Here is a 23,962-nt window from a genome sequence, read left to right on the forward strand (position 1 = left end):
AGAAAAGATGCCCCCCGGGCCCCCGCCGCCGGGAAAAAAAGGGCAAACTCTTCCCCCCCCAAAAAAAAAAAAAAAAAAAAAAAAAAAAAGAATGGGTAGGAGGGGGAACTGGAACAAAAATAGAAGATTCTCTTGAGTGAAAGGGAAAAGCTGGGGAGGAAGATGGAGAACACGTGCAGGATCGTTCTTTTGAACTTGTGACACCTGTTGGGGAAGTATAATTAAAACTAAGTCTACTGCCCATCCAGAAAACCTCTCCATAAGGGTGGAAAAGAAAGAAAACTAGCTATCTATCTATGTATCTAGCTCTCTATCTAGAGAGAAGGTCTGGCTCTGTTGCCCAGGCTAGAGTGCAGTAGTACAGTCCTGGATTACTGCAGCCTTGACCTCCCCAGGGTCAAGTGATCCTCATATCTCAGCCTCTCGAGTAGCTGAGACTATAGGCACGTGCCACCACATCTGGCTAATTTTGTACTTTTGTAGAGATGAGGCTTTGTCTTTTTTTTTTTTTGGCAGAGTCTTGCTCTGTTGCCCATTCTAGAGTGCAGTGGCGCGTTGTCAGCTCACTGCAACCTCTGCCTCCTGGGTTCAAGCGATTTCCGGCTAATTTTTGTATTTGTAGTAGAGACAGGGTTTCACCATGTTGGCCAGGCTGGTCTCAAACTCCTGACCTCAAGTGATCTGTCTGCCTTGGTCTCCCAAAGTACTGAGATTACAGGCGTGAGCCACTGTGCCCGGCCTGTTTTCGTGATTTTGCCCAGGCTGTTCTCGAACTCCTGGGGTCAAGTGATTGTCACTCCTCAGCCTCCTGAAGTGTTGTAGAGTTGTGAGCCACCATGCTCAGCAATTTTAAAAATTATTTATATATATTTTTTATTTTATTATTATTATTATTATTATTATCATTATTATTTTGACACAGAGTCTTGCTCTGTCACCAGGTTGGAGTGCAGTAGTACGATCTCGGCTCACTGCAACCTCCGCCTCCCGGGTTCATGCCATTCTCCTGCCTCAGCCTCCTGAGTAGCTGGGACTACAGGTACCCGCCACCACTAATTTTTATATTTTTGGTAGAGAGGAGGTTTCGCCATGTTGGCCAGGATGGTCTGGATCTCTTGACTTTGTGATCCTCCAGCCGCAGCCTCCCAAGTGCTGGGATTACAGGCGTGAGCCACTGTGCCCAGCCTAAATTATTTATTTTTAATTGTGGGAAATATACATAACATAAAATTTACCATTTTAACCACTGTTAAGTGTTTAGTGGCATTAGGTCCACTCACATCATTGTGCAACTGTCACTACCGTCCATCTCCAGAAGGATGACCTCTTTTCGTGTTGCAAAACTGCAGCCAGCCCGGTGCGGTGGCTCACTCTTGTAATCCCAGCACTTTGGGAAGCAGAGGCGGGCAGATCACCTGAGGTCAGGAGTTCGAGACCAGCGTGGCCAACAAAGTGAAACCCCATCTCTGCTGAAAATACAAAAAATTAACTGGATGTGGTGGCATACGTCTGTAATCCCAGCTACTCAGGGGGCTGAAGCAGGAGAATCGCTTGAACCCGGGAGGCGGAGGTTGCATTGAGCCGAGATGGGGCCCACTGCACTCCAGCCTGGGCAACAGAGTGAGACTCTATCTCAAAAAAAAAAAAAAAAAAAAGAATTTCCTGGGGTTTAAATACCTTCTAGAGGTTTCCATTGGTTAGTCGGTGTGTGTCCTGTGTAAATGAAGAGATTAAAGTGAAGTTACAAAGTCATTTACTCAGGGTACACCGTATGTAAATGAAGAGGATATTTCCTGTCACAGCTGAAGTGTTTCCATTTGATTTTGTTCTTATGTTCCCTGCCTCCAGGCCCTATTATCCCACCTCAATGGGTCTGTGCACAAGGTTGGGGAGAGGCCTGGGCACTCTGTGCATGGGGGCCAGAGCTGGGGGAGCCTCCTGCCAGAGGGCCCTGCGGGGTGGGGAGGGAGCAGCCCTGGGGGTGGGGGCAGTCATGGCCACAACCTCACGCTCCTTTTCCAGGGCAAGCACATGAGAAAGCAGACATGGAGCTATTTCCGCAGCAAGTGGAACCTTCTGGAGCTGGCCATCATCCTGGCCAGCTGGAGTGCCCTGGCGGTGTTTGTGAAGAGGGCTGTCCTGGCCGAAAGGGATCTCCAGCGCTACCGGAACCACAGGGAAGAGTAAGTGGCTGTCTCCTCAGCCACCCAGCTCCCCATACTGGCCCCTCTTCCTACAGCTCCGTTTGAGGCCCAGGAGTCAGAAGGTGGTTTTGGGATGCTGTGGACGCTCAGGGGATAAAGGGGCACTCCTAGCAGACATAACTCTAGCTGCCACCTAGATTCAGGTTGGGGGCCAGCTGCAAGTGAGTACGATTGGAGATGACTCAGACAAAATAGAACATCTTGTGCAAATCTTCCCAAAACATAGGGCCATGTGGCAACCTGCTTAGGCTCTTCTTGGCCTTTGGGGGAGGCCCTTTGCAAGTATTAGGGCCCCAGTAAGCTCACCTGTGCTACCGTACACTAAGTGTCCACTATGTGGTAGGCAGGATGTATGCACCTAGGGAAACATCATCAGAATTGATGAAGGTCGATGTTATCATCGCCTCATTTAACAAAGACATTGAGGGCAGGGTGTGGTGGCTCATGCCTATAATCCCAGAACTTCGGGGGGCCGAGGTGGGCAGATCACTTGAGGTTAGGAGATTGAGACCAGCCTGGCCAACACGGTGAGACCCCAACTCTACTAAAAGTGGAAAACTGCTGGGCATGGTGGCTCACGCCTGTAATCCCAGCACTTTGGGAGGCCAAGGCAGGTGGATCATTTGAGGTCAGGAGTTTCAGACCAGCCTGGCTAATATGGTGAAGCCTCATCTCTACTAAAAATACAAAAATTAGCTGAGCGAGATGGCATGCGCCTAAAGTCCCAGCTACTCAGGAGACAGGAGAATCGCCCAAACCTGCTAAGCAGAAGTTGCAGTGAGCTGAGATTGCGCCACTGCACTCCAGCCTGGGTGACAGAGGGAGACTGGGGCTCAAAATAAAAAGACAAAGACGTTGAGGCTCAGAGAGGTCATGTGACTTCCCCAAGGCCACACAGCTAAAATGTGGCAGAGAAGTAATTTAAGCTTACCTTACGTGGCTCCAGGCTGCCCTCCCTTGCTTGGAATCACTGGGTTTCTTGACTCACTCATTCATTTTATAGATATAGCTAACATGTATTGAGTTATTGCTAAACTGCTAAACGTCATACACTTTCATAAAAACACCACATTACAAGCACTATCTCATCTCACCTACTTGAATCTTCCTGAGACCTCTAAGAGATGATATTAGCATCATCCTATTTTTTTTTTTTTTTTTTTGAGACGGAGTCGTTGCTCGTGATCGATCCCAGGCTGGGTAGTGCAGTGGCCGGATCTCAGTCCACTGCAAGCTCGCCTCCCCATGGTTCCCGCCATTCTCCTGCCTCAGCCTCCCGATGTATCTTGTGACTACAGTGGCCGCCACCACCCCTCGCCCGGCTAGTTTTTGTATTTTTTAGGTAGAGACGGGCTTGTTCACCGTGTTAGCCAGATGTCTCGACTCGCTGACCTTCATGATCCGCCGTCTCGGCCTCCCAAGCTGCTGGATTACAGGCTTGAGCCACCGCACCCGGCCGTTTTTTTTTTTTTTGAGACAGACTCTTGATGACTCAAGCTCACCTGCAACCTCTGCCTCCTTGGTTCAAGTCATTTCTGCCTCAGCCTCCAGCGTAGCTGGGATACAGGTGCACACTAACACACCCAGCTAATTTTTGTATTTTTTGTAGAGACGGGGTTTCACTATTGTTTTGGCCAGGCTGCGCCTCGACTCCTAGACCTTGTGATCCGCCCGCCTCCGCCTCCCCAAAGTGCTGGATTACAGGCCGTGAGGCCACCGCGCGCGCCAGCCTCATCAGTCTTTTTTTTTTTTTTTTTTTTTTTTTTTGCAAAAAATGAGAAATCACATGCTAATGAGGTCTTGGACGGTTAAAGCTTGCATGAAAAAGGAAAATAAAAATCTTGGACCCCAATGCACTCTGCCAAAAGGAAAAGAAAAAATAAAGTTAGGCTGAAAGTTGAGTCATGCAAGAATCTGTCTTTCATTTTGTTCGTAAAGAGAGAGCTACAGCTAGAAGGTTAGTCTCCACAGGCAGCAGCTCCGTGTTCACCTTATCTTATGTAAAGTGCCCACTTACTGAGCATGAGACAAATACGTCATTGACCATTCCCCTACCTGCTCCTTTTCTCTGGCAACATGTGGATTCAATAATGTCACCAGACCCTCCCTCTTTCCTCTCCAGCCCGCTTTTCCCTGCTTTTCCCTTTTAAGTATTGAAGGCTTCTGGCTGGGCACAGTGGCTCACACCTAATAAAAGAAGCCATAAGCCCTCTTTTATTATTTATGTTTTGAGACGGGGTCTTGCTCTGTCACCCAGGCTGGAGTGCAGTGGTGTGATGATAGCTCAGCTGCTCAGGTAATTTTTTTTTTTTGAGACGGAGTCTGGCTCTGTTGCCCAGGCTGGAGTGCAGTGGCCAGATCTCAGCTCACTGCAAGCTCTGCCTCCTGGGTTTACGTCATTCTCCTGCCTCAGCCTCCCAAGTAGCTGGGACTACAAGCGCCCGCCACCTCGCCCAGCTAGTTTTTTGTATTTTTTAGTAGCGACGAGGTTTCACCGTGTTAACCAGGATGGTTTCAATCTCCTGACCTAGTGATCCGCCCGTCTCAGCCTCCCAAAGTGCTGGGAATACAGGCTTGAGCCACCTCGCCCGGCCTCAGGTAATTTTTAAATTATTCGTAGAAATGAGGTCTTGCTCTGTTGCCCAAGCTGGTCTTGAACTCCTGTGCTCAAGCGTTCCTTCTGCCTTGGCTTCCCAAAGTGTTGAGATTACAGGCATGAGCCTCCATACCCAGCCAGTCCTCCTTTATGAAGGCAGTTAGTTGTATTAAAGCATGGTTCTCAACCTTGGCTATATATGAGAATATGAGAATAACCCCAAGGAGATGTTAAAAATACTGAAGCCAGGCTGGGTGCGGTGGCTCATGCCTGTAATCCCGGCACTTTGGGAGGCTGAGGTGGGCGGATCACAAGGTCAGGAGTTCAAGACCAGCCTAACCAACACGATGAAACCTCGTCTCTGCTAAAAATACAAAAATTAGCCGGGCATGGTGACGCGCACCTATAGTCCCAGCGACTGTGGAGTCTGAGGCAGGAGAATCAGTTGTACCTGGGAGGAGGAGGTTGCAGTGAGCCAAGATTGCGCCCCTGCACTCCAGCCTGGGAGACAGAGCCAGACTCCATCTCAAAAATGAAATAAAATAAAAACAAAAGAGGGCTTATGTGTTGTGATTGTTTCCACCTATATAAGCAATTAAATGGCATGAGACAGCATTAGGTCTTCTTTTTTTTTTCTTTTTGAGATGGAGTTTTGCTCTTGTTGCCCAGGCTGGAGTATAATGGCGTGATCTTAGCTCACTGCAACCTCTGCCTCCTGGGTTCACGCCATTCTCCTGCCTCAGCCTCCCAAGTAACTGGGACTACAGGCGCCTGCCACAACGTTCAGCCAATTTTTCATGTTTTTAGTAGAGATGGGGTTTCACCATGTTGACCAGGCTGGTTGTGAACTCCGGAACTCAGGTGATCCACTGGCCTCGGCCTCTGAAAGTGCTGGGATTACAGGTGCGAGCCACCGTGCCCAGCCAGCGTTAGGTCTTTTAAGAGAGATAGGAGAAAGGAGCTGCTGGAGCCAAAGGCAGAAGCAACTGTTTGCACCAGAAACTCCAGTCTGCTCACGGGGAAGGAAGATTCTGGAAGGCAGGAGATTTGGGTAAAAGGATGGTTCTCACTGAAACCTGGCCTGTACCCAAGGTGGCAAACCCAGTCTGTGCTTCGCGTCCCTCTGTGTGGCCCTGTAGAGAGCTGCCCTGAGTGGGTCCAACCTTGGAGGAGAGTACGGGGAAAGCTCTCCAGACCACAGAGCTTCGGGAAGGTAGTGTCACCTTGAGCCTGTTCGAAAAGGCTTCTTTTGTAGAATGGCCAGAAGGCAGGCCTCACAAGTTTTTCTTTTTTCTCTTTTAAGTAATTTCTATTTTTATTATTTTTTAATTTTTTTATAGAGACAGGAGTCTCACATTGTTCCCCAGGCTGATCTCGAACTCCTGGCCTCCAGTGATCCTCCTGCCTCAGCCTCCCAATGTGCTGAGATTGTAGGCATGAGCCATAGTGCCTGGCCTCAAATTTTATTTGGGTTCAGGGGGTACATGTGCAGATTTGTTACATGGGTATATTGTGTGATGCTGAGGTTTGGGATGTGAATGACCTCGATGCCCAAGTAGTGAGCACAATAGCCAGTAGTCAGTTTTTCAACCCTTGCCTGCCTCCCTCCCAGTCTTGCAGTCCCCAGTGTGTATTGTTTCCATCTTTATGTCCATGACCTAATGTTTAGCTCCCACTTACAAGTGAGAACATGCAATATTTGGTTTTCTGTTCCTGTGTTAATTTGTTTCGGATAATGGCCTCCAGCTGCGTCCATGTAACTGCAAAGGACATGGTTTTGTTCTTTTTTGTGGCTGCAAAGTTTTTCAGTTAACAGGAAATACCTTGTGGCTTCATAAAACTTTTATTTATTTTTATTTATTTTTTATTCTTCAGACAGAGTTTTGTTCTTGTCACCTAGGCTAGAGTGCAGTGTCATGATCTCGCCTTACTGCAACCTCTGCCTCCTGGGTTCAAGCGATTCTCTTGCCTCAGCCTCCTAAGTAGCTGGGATTACAGGCATGTGCCACCACACCTGGCTAATTTTTATATTTTTGCTAAAGACAGGGTTTTGCCATGTTGGCCAGGGCTGGTCCCGAACTCCTGACCTCAAGTGATCTGCATGCCTCAGCCTCCCAAAGTGCTGGCATTACAGGTGTGAGCCACCATACCTGGCCCATAAAACTTTTAAAAACAGATCAGAAAAAAAAAATGTCTTGAGTCCAACATCCTAGAGAAAATGACTTGTTGATTGGTCTGTTGCCATCTCACTGATAATGATCATAGCTCACTACAGCTTCAAACCCCTGAATGCAAGTGATCCTCCTGCCTCAGCCTCTTGAGTAGCTAGGATTACCAGTGCACATCATGAACCCCAACTACCATTATCATCTTTGTCACCATCACCATCATCTTCACCATCATCACCATCATCATCACTTTCATTGTCATTATCACTCTCACACCGTAATTCCCAGCATCCTCCTCCTCCTCCTTACCATCATCATCACCCCCCTGGGGGAGCTGGGACGCCTCTCTTTCCCAGACCTGTTTCTGGACCTGATAGCCTATGAGATAATGATAAAACTAATCCCACATCCTGAAATGCCGATCAGTCTAATCTTGCATCCAGATGAGTTCCGGCTGAACTGCTCAAGGTCTCTGAGACCCAGCCTTCCCATTTTGATCCCACAGAGGCATCAGCTTCAGTGAGACAGCAGCAGCCGATGCCGCCCTTGGCTACATCATTGCCTTCCTGGTACTCCTGTCCACAGTGAAGCTTTGGCATCTGCTCAGGTTGAATCCCAAAATGAACATGATCACGGCAGCCCTACGCCGTGCCTGGGGCGACATTTCAGGCTTTATCATTGTCATCCTTACCATGCTCCTGGCTTACTCCATCGCGGTAAGTATCTGCTTTGGGACAAGCTTGGGGCTGGTGTCTGCAGAAGCCAAGGCTAATTGGTAGTGGGAAGTGGACAATTAGGGTTAGGGAGACCTTGGGAACCCAAGGAAGGTGGTGGCTCTTCTGAGTACCGGGTCTCTTTACTGTGAGCTCATGCACCAGTCATCTCAAATGGCAAAGGCTGGAGAGCTCAGATGGGTAGGGTGAGGAGGCATAGGCTCTACTGCTGAAATGGTCCAGGTTCAGGAAGAATTCCTTTCTACCTCTAGACCCCTCCTGGATATGCCAATTCTCCTGGCTTCCCAACTAGTTAGAAGGCACAGGGCTAACTCCTAGATACACACAGAGCACTGCTGCCATGCTGGGGGATGGATGGAGCCACCATGTCCTTGAGTTGGGGACGTGAAGGTAGATACAGCCACAAGCCATGCCAGTGCTTGTTGTCCAAGACATGACTCATGAACTTGGGAGGGCAGATGCCACTTCACTCAGCACTTTAACAGTGAGAGCACATTGACAAGCATGGCCCTGTGTGACTAGAAAAACATAAATGAAAACATTAAATTGTTTTGTTTTGTTTTGTTTTGTTTTTTTGAGACGGAGTCTTGTTCTGCTGCCCAGGTTGGAGTGCAGTGGCACGATCTAGGCTCACTGTAACCTCCACCTCCCAGGTTCAAGCGATTCTCTTGCCTCAGCCTCCTGAGTAGCTGGGATTACAGGTGTGCACCACCACACCTGGCTAATTTTGTATTTTTAGTAGGAGCAGGGTTTCACCAAGTTGGTAAGGCTGGTCTTGAACTCCTGACTTCAGGTGATCCACCCATCTTGGCCTCCCAAAGTGCTGGGATTACAGGCATGAGCGACCGTGCCTGGCATTTTTTTTTTTTTTTTTTTTTGAGACAAAGTCTCACTCTGTTGCCCAGGCTGGAGTACAGTGTCATGATCTCGGCTCACTGCAGCCTCTGCCTCCCAGGTTCAAGTGGTTCTCCTGCTTCAGCCTCCCGAGTAGCTGGGGCTACAGGCATGTGCCACGACACCCGGCCAATTTTTGTATTTTTGGTAGAAACAGTGTTTTACCATGTTGGCCAAGCTGGTCTCAAACTCCTGACCTCAGGTAATCTGCCCACCTCAGCCACCCAAAGTGCTGGGATTACAGGCATGAGCCACCGTGCCCAGCCAAAAACATTAAATTTTCAATTCCTCTTTATGATAATGTGAGAAACAAAGGCCCTCTTACATCCTGGCCTCCACCATATCCTGATGTCTTTCTAAATACGCCCCGTACTGTCCACCGTGTTCCCATGCGAGTCCTGGCCTTCCCCTCATCTCTGGCCTTTAGCACAATCCTGACCCACACCCTACTCCAGGGCCTTCCCCATTCTCACCCTGGCTCCATCCCGTCTGTTGCCTTCCACTCCTTCCCAATCATCCCATCCACCAGCCTATCACATCCTAGTCCCCACTCCACCCCAGCCCTCACCCACCTCTGCCTCTCTGTCACCTCAGCCCTGACCGCCTTCCATCCCTGGCCCCGCCCCATCCTCCTCTCCCACCCTCGGAAACAGGTGGGGTGCACTGAGGGAGTGATGGGGGTGTGTTCTGGAAAGTTGGAGTCTGTGATTTTGGTGAAAGCTCCTGTATAAACCCTAATGTGGATTTCTTTAGCCCTCCATGCAGTGTCTGGGCTGCAGGGACATTGCAGTGTCCCATGGGACCAAAAGTCACCAACTCAGAGCCAGAGCCAAGGGCTGCTGGGCCTTCCTCTGACACTGCAGCCCTGGGAAAGTCTTGGGAGTGGGGAGTTGTGGTGAGGGAAAATGCGGTGAGGGGAGGGCCTCCCCCAGGCAGAAGCCCATCATCCGTTCAACCCAGTTCCCCAGAGCAAAGAATTTGGAGCCGCAGAGTGCCCAGTTTCATTGCCAGGTATTTGGGCCACATCTGGGGAACACAGCCAGGCGGCTTAGCAGGTGGCTGCGTGAGTCCCAGAGGCACCCTGGGCACTCCCTCATCCTGATGCACACAAAGATGTGCATCATCAACAGGCTGTGGACACAACAAAGGTCCTGGACAAGGTCATCCAGGCAGCACTTCCAGAAACATGACACACACATGCACACACATGCACATGGATGCACACGCATGCACACATGCACACACACACACTCATGCACACGTATACACATACACATGCATGTGCAAGGCATGCACATATATACACGCATGCACACATGCACACGTATACACATACACATGCATGTGCACAGACATGCACATATATATACACATGCATACATGCACACGTATACACATACACACATACAAATATACACACATACATATGCACACACATAAACACTACACATGGATACACACATACACATATATACACATACATACACACAAGTGCATATGTGTAGATATTGATGGCCACAGGCATACGCATGTACACTCTCAGACACGCGTGTGGCCTTGCACGCACAGACCCACAGAGAGAAACACATGCATGCCATATAGAACCAGTTGTGGACCAGGTGCGGTGGCTCACGCCCATAATCCTAGCACTTTGGGAGGCCAAGGCGGGTGGATCACCTGAGGTCCTGAGTTCGAGGCCAGCCTGACCAACGTGGAGAAACCCTGTCTCTATGAAAAATATAAATTTTAGCCAGACGTGGTGGTGCGTGCCTGTAGTCCCAGCTACTTGTGAGGCTGAGGCAGGAGAATTGCTTGAACCCAGGAGGCGGAGGCTGCAGTGAGCTGAGATCAAACCATTTTACTCCAGCCTGGGTGACAGAGCGAGACTCCATCTCACAAACAAAAACCAGTTGTGTACGCACACCCACTTGCACACCCCTTTAGGTACAGTAGCTTGACCAGCGCTGCCAGGGCAGTGGCTGACACAGACCACCCACCCCACTGTGAAACAGCAGGTTTTGTGCTCCTTGGCAGCCTCCTTCCCTGTTCATGAGAATTCTTTCCATGACAGTCGAACTTAATATTTGGTTGGAAACTCCGTTCCTACAAAACCCTCTTTGATGCGGCAGAGACGATGATCAGCCTTCAGCTGGGAATCTTCAACTACGAGGAGGTAATGGAGTGAGGGCACAGGTGCTGCTATCTACACTGAGCCTCTATGAAGATAAGAAAAACCACTGCCTGCCCACCCCGCCCCATGCCATCCCTTGGGCCCATGACCTGGCAAGCATTGGGCAAGTTTGGACAAATAGAAATATTCCCCCTCCCCTAGGTGGACTCCCCTGCTAGAGCCCTCAGCTTGCCCTTGGGACCCCTGCTCACAGAGGAACATCGGACACTGGCTACTCAGGGGAGGGCTGTACAGGGGTCTCCCAAAGGAAACACCCCCTGCCCTGGGCAGAAAGGGCAGCCGTCTTTGGAGGTGGCAGCCGTGGAAAGTGAAGGGCTGCCCATTCCCTCCTGGCCCACCTCTCTCAGCCCCAGGCAGAGGGGACCTTCCTGGCTCCAGGCTCTGCCTAGCTCTGAGGACCGTTTTCCCTCTGAGGGTTTTCCAGTAGGGGAAGTGGCTGCTGGGACCCAGGACACTCGATGACCCTGGCTTTCTTTCTGACAGGTCCTGGACTATAGCCCAGTGCTTGGCTCCTTCCTCATTGGGTCCTGCATCGTTTTTATGACATTTGTGGTGCTGAACCTGTTTGTCTCTGTCATCCTGGTGGCCTTCGGTGAGGAGCAAAAATACTATCAGGTGAGTTGCTTTGTCCTATTCCTGATCAGTCATTGATGCTGAACTATGAAGAGGCTGGAGCGGCGTTAGACTTTAGAGGACTTGAGAGATCATTGTAGCTCAGAGCCCTCATATCACAGGAGGGGAAGCTGAGGCATAGACAGAGGACATTAATTCCCCAAAATCACAAGCAAGTGAGGGCAGGGGCTGGTGTCAGAGCCAGGCCTCCTGATTCCCAGTTTGGGACTTTGTTCACAACACCAGTGACCTCCACCCTGAGTGCACCTTAGAATCACCTGGGGCCTTTTGAAAACAACAGCTGCCCCACCAGAGACCAACACCAACAGAGACCAACACTAACAGAGACCAACACCAACCAAGACTAATACCAACAGAGACCAACACCAACAGATACCAACACCAACAGAGACCAACACCAACAGAGGAGACCAATACCAACCAAGACTAATACCGACCGAGACCAACACCAACAGAGACCAACACCAACAGAGACCGATGCCAACCAAGACTAATACCAACAGATACCAACACCAGCAGAGACCAACACCAACAGAGGAGACCAATACCAACCAAGACTAATACCGACCGAGACCAACACCAACAGAGACCAACACCAACAGAGACCGACACCAACCAAGACTAATACCAACCGAGACCAACACCAACAGATACCAACACCAACAGAGACCGACACCAACCAAGACTAATACCAACCGAGACCAACACCAACAGAGGAGACCAATACCAACCAAGACTAATACCAACCGAGACCAACACCAGCAGAGACCAACACCAACAGAGGAGACCAATACCAACCAAGACTAATACCAACAGAGACCAACACCAACAGAGACCAATACCAACAGAATCTCTGGGGGAATGAGCCAGCCCTTGGTATGTTTAAAGTCTCTTTGGGAAATTTTTTTTTTTTTTGAGATGGAGTTTTTGCTCTTGTTGCCCAGACTGGAGTGCAATGGCACAATCTTGGCTCACTGCAACCTCCACCTCCTGGGTTCAAGCAATTCTCCTGCCTCAGCCTCCCAAGTAGCTGGGATTACAGGCACCCGCCATCACACTCAGCTAATTTTTTTGTATTTAGTAGAGACAGGGTTTTACCACATTGGTCAGGCTGGTCTTGAACCCCTGACCTCAGGTGATCCACCAACCTCGGCTTCCCTAAGTGCTGGAATAACAGGCGTGAGCCACCACACCCAGCCCTCTCTTTGGGTAATTTTAATGTTAATGAACAGTCAAGGTCGAGAATGCATACTACGCTCCAAAACCTCAACCCATGTCTTCATGGCTCAGAGGGCAGCAAGCTGGGCACTCACAGTCAACCTCACACCCATTTTTTTTTTTCACAGAAAAAAAAAAATACAAATTTTTATTTCTACTAAACTCTCACTTAACACAGAACACTTTCTGACCAAATATGTGGAGATTTTCTCCACACACCAAGCAATTCTCCAGTCGGCCTGCTGGACTCCCTGCAGGAAGAGGGATATGAGCACATAGACTGCAGATTAATAACAGCCACCAGCACCACCCACAGAGCACTCTCTTCACAATGGAAGTTGTGCTGAAGGCTTCGTACATTTTATTTAATCCTCAAAACAGCTCGGTGAAGTAGGTATAATTATTCACAACTTACAGAGAAGGAAGCCAAGGCTCACAGAGTTGAAATCATTTACCTAGAACCACAGAGCTAGAAAGCAGGAAAGGTGGAATTTCAACCTGGGTCTGTCTGACTCGGATGTATGGTTTTGTTTTGTTTTTTTTCCTGACCTTCTGGAGGTATAGCTGTGTGAAGGGTGACATATTATGCAGCTCACCCTTCCTATCCCAATTAAAAGGTTCTTTCAATCTGTATGCCTAAGCCAGATGTGGTGGCACACACCTGCAGTCCTAGCTACACAGGAGGCTGAGGTGGGAGGATCACCTGAGCCCAGGAGGTGGAGGCTGCAGTGAGCTGTGATCATGCCACTGCACTCCAGTCTGGGTAACAAAACAAGATCCTGTCTCAAAAGAAAAAAAAAGGAAAAATCTGCATGTCTAACAAAGAAACCCTTAAGACACTCTTCTTTGAATTTTTCCATTTCTATACAAGAGCAACAATTTGGTATTGTTGTTTTTCTAAATTGCAAAAGATTTCTTAAAGGTGACATACTCCATCATGTTAAAGGATCATTTTAAAGAGTTATTTTTCCTGGAAACCAGGAAATTATTGCCCACAGGATTCAAGAATGCTGAGAATGCTGCCCCTCCTCTGTTGCTGAATGGTCTCTGGTACACTTGTAACGTGTGTCCCGGATCCGTGTTTGAAAAGGAAACACAAATTTTTACTTCTACTAAACTCTCACTAAATACAGAACACTTCTGTGACCATATGTGTGGAGATTTTCCCCACACACCAAGCAATTCTCCAGCAGACACCAACTGGGTATCTTATACCGACTGGGCATCCCTAATCCAAAAATCAGAAATCCAGAATGCTCCAAAATCCAAAATTGTATGCATGCTCACATGAGGTGACACATGGAAAATTCCACACATAACTACTTAATACAAACTTTATTTCATGCACAAAATTATTGAAAATACTGAGCCAGTGTTCACTTCAGCAGCATATATGCTAAAATCAGAATGCTACAGAGAAGATCAGCATGACCCCTGTGCAAGGAGGTCATGCAAATTTATGAAGTGTTTCATATTTTAAATTTTAAAATACAAAAATATATACTGGGCTGGGTCCGGTGGCTCACGCCTGCAATCCCAGCACTTTGGGAAGCTGAGACAGGAGAATCATTTGAGGCCAGGAGTTCAAGACCAGCCTGGGCAATATAGCAAGATCCTATCTGTACGAAAAATACAAAAATTTGCTGGGCCTGGTGGCATGTGCCTCTTGTTCTAGCTACTGCGGAGGACAGCTTGAGCCCAGGATGCAGTAAGCCATGATCACACCACTGCTCTCCAGTGGGTATGACAGAGCAAGACCCTACCTCTAAAAAATAAATAAATAAAAATTAGAAATACATGTTGTATAAAATGACCTCCAGGCTATGTGTATAAGGTGTATATAAACATAAATACATTTCCTGTTTAGTCTTAGGTCCCATTCCCAAGATACCTCATTATGTAAATTCCAAAATCTGAAAAAAGTCTGAAACACAAAACACTTGTCATCCCAAGCATTTCAGATGAGGGATACTCAACCTGTATAACAACTATTTACATAGCATTTACATCGTGTTAAGTATTGTAAGTACTTAATGGTACTTATAGATGATGACTTAAAGTATACAAGAGAATGTGTGTGGGTTATATGTAAATATTATGGCTTTTTTTTTTAATCAGAGACTTGACCATCTGAGAATTTTCTAGTGACCTGCCCCATCCTGAAGCTATCTAGGGGCCTGCCCTAAGTCACTCATTAGCAAAAACTCAGGTGTCATGAAAGAGGGCTCGTTATGAATAACAAAAGACACTCCTGTTAGTAAATTCTAAGGATTTCAGGAGCTCTGTGACAGGAACCAAGGTCAAAGACCAAATATGGTTCATATTATACCACAATGCCTTTGTCCTGCAAAAAGGTTTGATATATTAAAAACAATTTTGTGGTGTTGGGGAAATATTTTCATTTTAGCAAGGAAGCAGAGGGTATTGCTAGGTCTGATGCCCAGGTACTCCAACTGTACCTTAATTTGGAGATGCAATTAGGTAGCCACCTTTAATTAAAGTTACTTTATCAGAGTGGGTTCCTTCTACCAGAAGACTGAACTTGTCCATTGTAAATAAATTATATTTTTAACAATGAAGATATATTTCACATGCCATAAAATTAACCACTTTAAATCATACAATTAAGTGTTTTTTAGTATATTCACAGAGTTGTGCAAACATCATCACTAATTCCAGAATATTTTCTTTCTTTCTTTTTTTTTTTTTTGAGACAGAGTCTTGCTCTGTCACCCAGGCTGGAGTGCAGTCGTGTGATCTTGGCTCACTGCAACCTCTGCCTCCCCAGTTCAGGTGTTTCTTCTACCTCAGCCTCCCGAGTAGCTGGGATTATAGGTGCCCACCACCACACCCAGCTAATTTTTTGTATTTTTAGTAGAGACGGGTCTTACCATGTTGGCCAAGGTGGTCTCGAACTCCTCATCTCAGGCGATCTGCTAACCTCGGCCTCCCAAAGTGCTGGGATTACAAGTGTGAGCCACCGCAGCTGGGCCCAGAACATTTTCAATACCACAAAGAAGCCCCCTACCTATTAATAATCACCTCCCATATCCATGCCTCCAGCCCCTGGCAACGACTCATCTACGTTCTATTTCTTTGGATTTACCTATTCTGGAAATTCATATTCATATAAATGGGCTCGTACAATACGTGGCCTTTTGTGTCTGGCTTATTTCATTTAGCATCATGTTTTCAAGATTCATCCATGCCGTAGCATGCATCCACATGTCATTCCTTTTTACGGCTGAGTCATATTCCTTTGCGTGGGTATAACAACAATGTGCTTATCCGTTCCTCAGCTGACGGGTATTTGGGTAGTTTCTGTATTTTGGCTTTTATAAACAATGCTGCTATGAGCATTTGTGGTCAGGATTTCATATGGACATATGCTTCTATTTCTCTTGGGCATATACCTGGAAGGGAAATTTTTGGGTTACACAGTAACTCTTTGTGTGAAGACCTGCCACACTGTTTTCTGAAGCAGCTGTACCATGTTAGATTCCCAGCAGCAATGCGCAGGACCTTTGTACATAAATTCTTCTGTTTGTTTGTTTGCTCGCTTGCTTTTGAGAAAGGGGCTTGCTCTGTCACCCAGGCTGGAGTGCAGTGGTGCAATCTCGGCCCACTGGAATGTCGGCCTCTCGGGCTCAAGTCATCCTCCCACCTCAGCCTTCCCAGTAGCTGGGACTGCACCACGCCTGTTTTTTTTTTTTTTTTTTTTTGGTAGAGATGGGGTTTCCCCGTGTTGGCTGGCCTGGTCTCAAATTCCTGGGCACAAGCGACCCGCCTGCCTCAGCCTCCCACAGTGCTGGAATTACAGGTGTGAATCATCACACTGGCCTGATTTTTAAACTTTTTTTTTTTTTTTTTTTTGAGATGGAGTTTTGCTCTTGTTGCCAGCCTGGAGTGCAGTGGCACAGTCTCGGCTCACTGCAACGTCTGCCTCCTAGATTCAAGCAATTCTTCTGCCTCAGCCTCCCAAGTAGCTGGGATTATAGGCATGTGCCCAGCACGGCCAGCTAATTTTGCATTTTTGGTAGAGACGGTGTTTCACCATGTTGGTCAGGTTGGTCTTGAATTCCTGACCTCAGGTGATCCACCCACCTCAGCCTCCCAAAATGCTGGGATTACAGGTGTGGGCCATCATGCCTGGCCGTGATTTTAAAAATTATTTGTAGAGGTGGGGTCTCACTATATTGCCCAGGATGGCCTCAGATTCCTAGAATCAAGTAATCTTCTCATCTTGGCCTCCCAAAATCCTGGGATTACAGACATAAGCCCCTGTGCTCAGCCTGNTGAGATGGAGTTTTGCTCTTGTTGCCAGCCTGGAGTGCAGTGGCACAGTCTCGGCTCACTGCAACGTCTGCCTCCTAGATTCAAGCAATTCTTCTGCCTCAGCCTCCCAAGTAGCTGGGATTATAGGCATGTGCCCAGCACGGCCAGCTAATTTTGCATTTTGGTAGAGACGGTGTTTCACCATGTTGGTCAGGTTGGTCTTGAATTCCTGACCTCAGGTGATCCACCCACCTCAGCCTCCCAAAATGCTGGGATTACAGGTGTGGGCCATCATGCCTGGCCGTGATTTTAAAATTATTTGTAGAGGTGGGGTCTCACTATATTGCCCAGGATGGCCTCAGATTCCTAGAATCAAGTAATCTTCTCATCTTGGCCTCCCAAAATCCTGGGATTACAGACATAAGCCCCTGTGCTCAGCCTGTACATAAATTCCACCCCAGCCTCTGTTGGCGTGGTAAAGGGCATTTTCTGACCAGTTTACTGAACATGCCTGTTTGGTACCTACATCCCTTATGTGACGTCTGCCATTCCTGTTTCCTAAAAGTTGTTCTTTCTTTGCTTTAAGTCACTCTTAAATATGTATATATGGTTGAGAAGTGTCCGGAGAGAAACACCTATTGAGTTTTTCATTCCCAGAACTTCCTCCCATACCAGGCCAGGCCAGAGGATAAACACAGCAAGCAGAAGGAATAATAATAAAGAACTAAAGGGCCGGGCGCGGTGGCTCGCGCCTATAATCCCAGCACTTTGGTAAAGGGCCGGGCGCGGTGGCTCGCGCCTATAATCCTAGCACTTTGGTAAAGGGCCGGGCGTGGTGGCTCGCGCCTATAATCCTAGCACTTTGGGAGGCCGAGGTGGGTGAATCACCTGAGGTCAGGAGTTTAAGACCAGCTCCATCAACATGGTGAAACCCTGTCTCTACTAAAAATACGAAAATTAGCTGGGCATGGTGGTGGGTGCCTGTAATCCCACCTACTCAGGAGGCTGAGGCAGGAGAATCGCTGGAATCCGGGAGGCAGAGGCTGCAGTGAGCCGAGATTGAACCACTGCACTCCAGCCTGGGTGACAGAGCCAGACACTGTATCAAAAAAAAAAAAAAAAAAAAAATAGAACGAAAGGAGCCACCACCAACACTCTGACCTACAGGAAAAGGGGAGACGCTCATCTCAGAAGGGGGCCCACGTGCTGTTTAACTTCAGGGTCATCCGCCCAGCCGAGGCTTACTCTGTGCTGGCTTGGGAATTTGAAATGTTGCAGTGAAAACCCAGTCATCCTCAACAGAGAGGAGAGGGACCCCCTGAGGATAAAGGATGGAGCACACACCCTTGGGATTCCCAGAGGGAGGCCTTCCCACCCTAAAAAAGCTCTGAACAGTGAAGGGACCTAGGTTGGGACCAAAGTGGACAAGAAAACTGATTTCGGCTGGGCACGATGCAATGGCTCAAGCCTGTCATCATCCCAGCACTTTGGGAGGCCAAGGCAGGCGGATCACTTGATGTCAGGAGTTGGAGACCTGCCTGGCCAACATGGTAAAACTCTCTCTCTACTAAAAATACAAAAATTAGCCTGGCTTGGTGGCAGGCGCCTGTATTCCCAGCTACTCAGGAGGCTGAAGTAGGAGAATCGCTTGAATCCGGGAGACAGAGGTTGCAGTGAGCCGAGATTGCGCTACTGCACTCCAGCCTGGATGACAGAGCGAGACTCCATCTCAAAAAAAAAAAAATAAAATAAATAAATAAATAAAAACTGTGATTTCCCCTTAGAAGGAAAAACCCCCAAAGAAGATGGTTCTGTGTACATTGCTTGGTTCTTTCTCTCTTGCAGCTGTCGGAGGAAGGGGAGATCGTAGATTTGCTGCTGATGAAAATATTCAGTTTTCTGGGCATTAAGTGTAAGAGAGAGGAGCCTGAAAGCAGCAGGGAGCAGCCTGGGTCCCTGTCCCAGACTCGCCGCTCTCAACCAGCACAAGCTTTGCCCAAGGTCTAAGGTGTTCGTTCACACGCCACCATCTATGAGTGGGGACGCCCAGGGCCTCGGACCTGCGCTTACCAGCAACTCTGTAGTCTCTCTAGGTCATAGCTTTTGTGTCCATTGAAGAATTACCAAGCCCAGCAAGTAAAAAAAATTAGAATAACAGAGACATGTATAAAATTGCCAATACTATGAGAACTTCTTTGTTCAAATGTATTTCCTCTTATTAGAAATAAAACAAATATTACCTGGAGTTTGGAAAAACAATTTCCTCCACGGACTAATTATTTCGTCTTTTTGGTCCATTGGGGATTGCTTTTGAATGACTCTAGTTCAGGGCTTCTCAAACTGTCTGAGAGATGCTAATGGATGCTGTATTAGTTTCCCAGAACAAAGTATCACAAACTGAGTAGCTTAAAACAACAGAAATGTATTCTGTCCCGGCTCTGGAGCCTGGAAGTCTGCAATCAAGATGTTAGCAGTGGCCGGGCGCGGTGGCTCACGCCTTTAATCCCAGCACTTTGGGAGGCTGAGGGGTGCAGATCACTTGAGGCCAAGAGTTCGAGAGCAGCCTGGCCAACATGGTGAAATCCTGTCTCTACTAAAAATACAAAAATTAGCCAGGTGTGATGGTAGACACCTGTAGTCCCAGCTACTCAGGAGGCTGAGGCAGGAGAATCGCTTGAACCTGGGAGGCGGAGGTGGCAGTGAGTCTAGGTAGCACCGCTGTACTCCAGCCTGGGTGACAGAGCAAGACTCTGTCTCACAAAAAAAAAAAAAAAAAAAAAAAAAAAAAAAAAGAAAAGAAAAGAAGGAAGAAAGATGTTAGCAATGCCATGCTCCCTCTGAGGGCTGTAGGGAAAAATCCTTCTTGCCTCTTCCAGCTTTTGGTGTTGGCCAGCAAGCCTGGGTATCCCCCAGCTTCTAGATGCATCACTCCCAGATGGGAAGAAGCTTGCTGACAGCCTGTGTTCCTTCTCCTCTTCTTAGGACAACAGCCATATTGGATTAGGGGCCCACCCTAGTCAAGGGTGACCTCATCTGAACTAAGTATAATACATCTGCAGGGATCCTGTTCTCCAATATGGTCACATCTGAAGAACTGGGACTTAGGACTTTGGCATATCTCTTTAGGAGCCACAATTCAATCCAGAACAGGTGTCATTCCTCCAAAAATATTTCTGGGTCAAATAAATATGGGGAATACTAGGTTATAAAAGTTTTCTGTTTTTGTTTGTTTGTTCAAGATAGGGTCTCACTCTGTTGCCCAGGCTGAAATGCAGTGGCATGATTTCAGCTCACTGCAACCTCTGCCTCCCGGGATCAAGTGATTTTTGTGCCTCAGCCTTCCCAGCATCTGGGACTATAGGCACACAAAACCATGGCTGAGTAATTTTTGCATTTTTTTGTAGAGATGGGGTTTCACCATGTTAACCAGGCTGGTCTTGAACTCCTGGCCTCAACTGATCTGCCCACCTAGGCCTCCCACAGTGCTGGGATTACAGGTGTGAGCAAGTGCACCCAGTCTATTGTACTATTATAAGAGGAAAAGATGTCTATCAGCTCAAAGAGATGAATGAGCCCCTCTCAAAACACCTGGAAGAATAAACCACCTGCAATTTTCCGGTGCTCATACTAAATGGGCAATGAGATGACCTTTAAGTCTCAAACCAGGAGGTTACAAAGATGATTAGGTTGAAACAGAAAAAAAATTTTGACTGTCTTCAATGCTTTTTACCCAAAAAAAGCACACCTTGTATTTTTTGGTGGAAGGGCCTGTTTGTAGCCCATATGTTGATGTTGATGTGTGATCTTTTTCTTTCCATCGTGAGTTAGTGGAGCTGAGAATAAATATGTTAGGGTGTAAGTGGCTTGATGCTGCACTGGCTTGTAATGAAGCAACAATAGAAAACAAAATCTTGACATTAGAGAAGATAGCCAAGATCTGTAGGGCAGCGCAGGCCAGTGCGATCCAGTCAATGAAGGCAAGTGGAGCAGAGCTTAAGAGCAGTTGCTGGCTGGGCACAGTGGCTCATGCCTGTAATCCCCGCACTTTGGGAGGCCAAGGGGGCAGATCGCTTGAATACAGGAGTTCAAGACCACACTGGGCAACATAGCAAGACCCTGTCTCTACAAATTAAAAAAAAAACAAACTAGCTGAGCATGGTGCTGCACTCCTGTAGTCCCAGCTACTCAGGAAGCTAATGTGGGAGGATCATCTGAGCCTGAGATGTAGAGGCTGCAGTGAGCCGTGATTGTGTCACTGCCCTCCAACCTGGGCAACAGAATGAGACCTCATCTCAAAAAAAAAAAAAAAAAAAAAGGCCAGGCGCAGTGGGTCACGCCCGTAATCCCAGCACTTTTGGGAGGCTGAGGCAGGCGGTTCATGAGGTCAGGAGTTTGAGAACAGCCAGGCCAACATAGTGTAACCCTGTCTCTACTAAAAATACAAAAATTAGACGGGCATGGTGGCGCGTGCCTGTAGTCCCAGCCACTCAGGAGGCTGAGGCAGGAGAATCGCTTGAACCTGGGAGGCAGAGGTTGCAGTGAGCCAAGATCATGCCACTGCATTCCAGCTTGGGCGACAGAGCTAGAGTTTGTCTCAAAAAAACAAAAAAGAGAACAGTTGCTTTCTAATCAGCATAGAGGCCAAGGTCTACTACTGCTACCTAGGAGCTACTTAAGCCACAAAACGCCTCCCTGATCCCACTGCTGGGAAGTGCCTTAACCTCTGAGTCTCATCTATGAAATCAGCGTAACATCTGCCAGAAAGAGGTTTGGAGAGGATTAAAAAGATGTTTGCATAGTGCCAAGCACATAGCAAAGGCTCAATAGATGGGAATGATTTGCTCAAAGAAAAGTGGGCATGACGGCCCTTGCAAGCCACTGCACAGATGTGGTGGCAACCCTAAGTTCATAGCAGGGCAGAAGCTCAGTGCAATAACATATGGGCTCCCCAAACACACACACACACACACACTCCACGGTGTGCACCCTGTGGTCCTGTTTGAGGGGTTTGAACAAGAACAACTCCATCTTGAATATGGGCTGGGCAAAATGAGGCTGAGACCTGGTGGGCTGCATTCCCAAGAGGTTAGGCATTGTTTTTCTTTTTCTTTTTTTTCTGAAGCAGAGTCTCGCTCTGTCACCCAGGCTGGAGTGTAGTGGTGTCATCTCGGCTCACTGCAACCTCTGCCTCCCAGGCTCAAGTGATTCTCGTGCCTCAGCCTCCTAAGTAGCTGGGATTACAGGCACCTGCCACCACGCCTGGCTAAATTTTGGATTTGTAGTAGAGACGGGGTTTCTTCATGTTGGCCAGGTTGGTCTCAAACTCCTGATCTCAAGTGATTCACCTGCCTCGCTTAGTCACAGGATGAGCTAGGGTTGGCACAAGATACAGGTCATAAAGGCCCTGTGGATAAAATAGGATGCGGTAAAGAAGTCGGCCAAAACTCACCAAAACCAAGATGGCGACCTCTGGTAGGCCTCACTGCTCAGTATACGCTAATTATAATACATTAGCATGTTAAAACAACACTCCCACCGGCGTCATGACAGTTTACAAACGCCATGGCAACGTCCAGAAGTTACCCTATAGTCTAAAAAGTGGAGGAACCCTTAGTTCTAGGAAATCCCTGCCCCTTTTCTGGAGAATTCTTGAATAATCCACCCCTTGTTTAGCATAAAATCAAGAAATAACTATTAAGTATACTCAGTTGAGCAGCCATACTGCTGCTCTGTCTACGGGGAAGCCATTCTTTTTTTCCCTTACTTCTCTAATAAAAGTGCTTTCACTTTATAGACTCGCCCCAAATTCTTTCTTGCATGAGGTCCAAGAGCCCTCTCTTGGGGTCTGGGTTGGGAGCCCTTTCTGGTAACAGTACTAAAGGTGTGTGTGGAGCTTAAGGTGTTTTTCACAATAGTATTTATTTGCTGACTTATGGCCACTCTATAAAATCTGTGTTAAAAGTGAGGTCTTTCCCAGAACGTAATTTTTTTCTGACTTCTTGGATTGGGATGATGACTTCGGTTTTTCTCGGAAGGCTTTGGTCACACGGCTGGCTGATGAAACAAGGAGCTGTGCACACTGGGTCTCAGCTTTCTGCGTTTTGAATATTTCTGCATTAGTGACTGGCTTGGGTCCAGTCTCTACCAAGAAGCCACTTCTGACGCTTGGACAAGCCTTTATTCCTCTTTAAGTAAGCTTCTGGATTCTGCCGGTCCTGTTTGGGGTCCCTGGGACTCTTTGAGACAAGAACGATACAGAGTGGTTGCAGGAGAATAGAAACTTCCAGGCTGCAGTTCTACCTAACAAAAGGAAACTGTTGAGATAGCTACACAAGCTATGGGCTGATAAGACCCTGAAAAACCAGGGTGTGGGCTAAGTTGGCTAAAACCAACTGGACCCAACCTGGCGCTGGCTTTGACCTAGGCTTCACCTGGTACTCATTAACATACTAAGTCACACACCCACTGGCACCATGACAATTCCGGGAACACCCATATTTGGTGTAAAAATGGTGGCATCACAGTTCTGAGAAGTCTCCACCTTATTCCAGAAACCTTCGTGCATATCCATTTCTTAAAGAAACCCATAAAGATGGAAACCCCAAGCCCCGTTGTGTGGCCCTCTCTTGAGTCCGCCCTTTCTTGAGTGTGTACTTTGCAGTAAATCTCTGTACTTTCACTATTTTCCGACTTGTTCTTGAATTCCTTCGTGTGGTGGTGAAACTACCTTTGCAAAATTATGCCTGAGACAGTGAAACAGATCCACATGTGGAAAGGAAACCACGCCTGGTGCTAGGCCACGCCCCCTCCTCCGGGGAGCCCAATCATACGTGGGCCCGCCGCGCTAGTCCCCGCCCCTCAGGGCTGCCTCTTCCGGGCCTCAGGTTATTCCCCCATGTCCACGCCCCTCTTGCGCTACGCCGTATCCGAGGTCGCGCCAGGCCCTGGAGTCTTCGGCCTGCGCGCGCTGGCCAATCAGACCCTGCCTCGCCCCCTCGCCTGGGAGTCTCCGCCCTCCGCGCTCTGCCCAATCAGACTCTGTCCCGCCT

The 23,962-nt window shown here is 47.9% G+C and overlaps 1 protein-coding gene across 1 annotated transcript in view; it reads left to right on the plus strand.

Annotated features, from left to right (window-relative positions):
* LOC108539483 (polycystin-1-like protein 2) overlaps positions 1-19,158 on the plus strand; it is a 117,957-nt gene extending 98,799 nt beyond the window's left edge. The window contains exons 38-42 of the mRNA XM_017888194.1: positions 2,023-2,183; positions 7,474-7,684; positions 10,668-10,769; positions 11,271-11,402; positions 18,759-19,158. Of these exons, the coding sequence (XP_017743683.1) occupies positions 2,023-2,183; positions 7,474-7,684; positions 10,668-10,769; positions 11,271-11,402; positions 18,759-18,920 (768 nt within the window). The 3' untranslated portion in view covers positions 18,921-19,158. The remainder of the gene's footprint in view (positions 1-2,022; positions 2,184-7,473; positions 7,685-10,667; positions 10,770-11,270; positions 11,403-18,758) is intronic.
* The last annotated feature ends 4,804 nt before the right edge of the window (positions 19,159-23,962 follow it).

The sequence above is a fragment of the Rhinopithecus bieti genome, unplaced genomic scaffold (genome assembly GCF_001698545.2).
Source record: "Rhinopithecus bieti isolate Rb0 unplaced genomic scaffold, ASM169854v2 scaffold_17826, whole genome shotgun sequence".
NCBI lineage: Eukaryota > Metazoa > Chordata > Mammalia > Primates > Cercopithecidae > Rhinopithecus > Rhinopithecus bieti.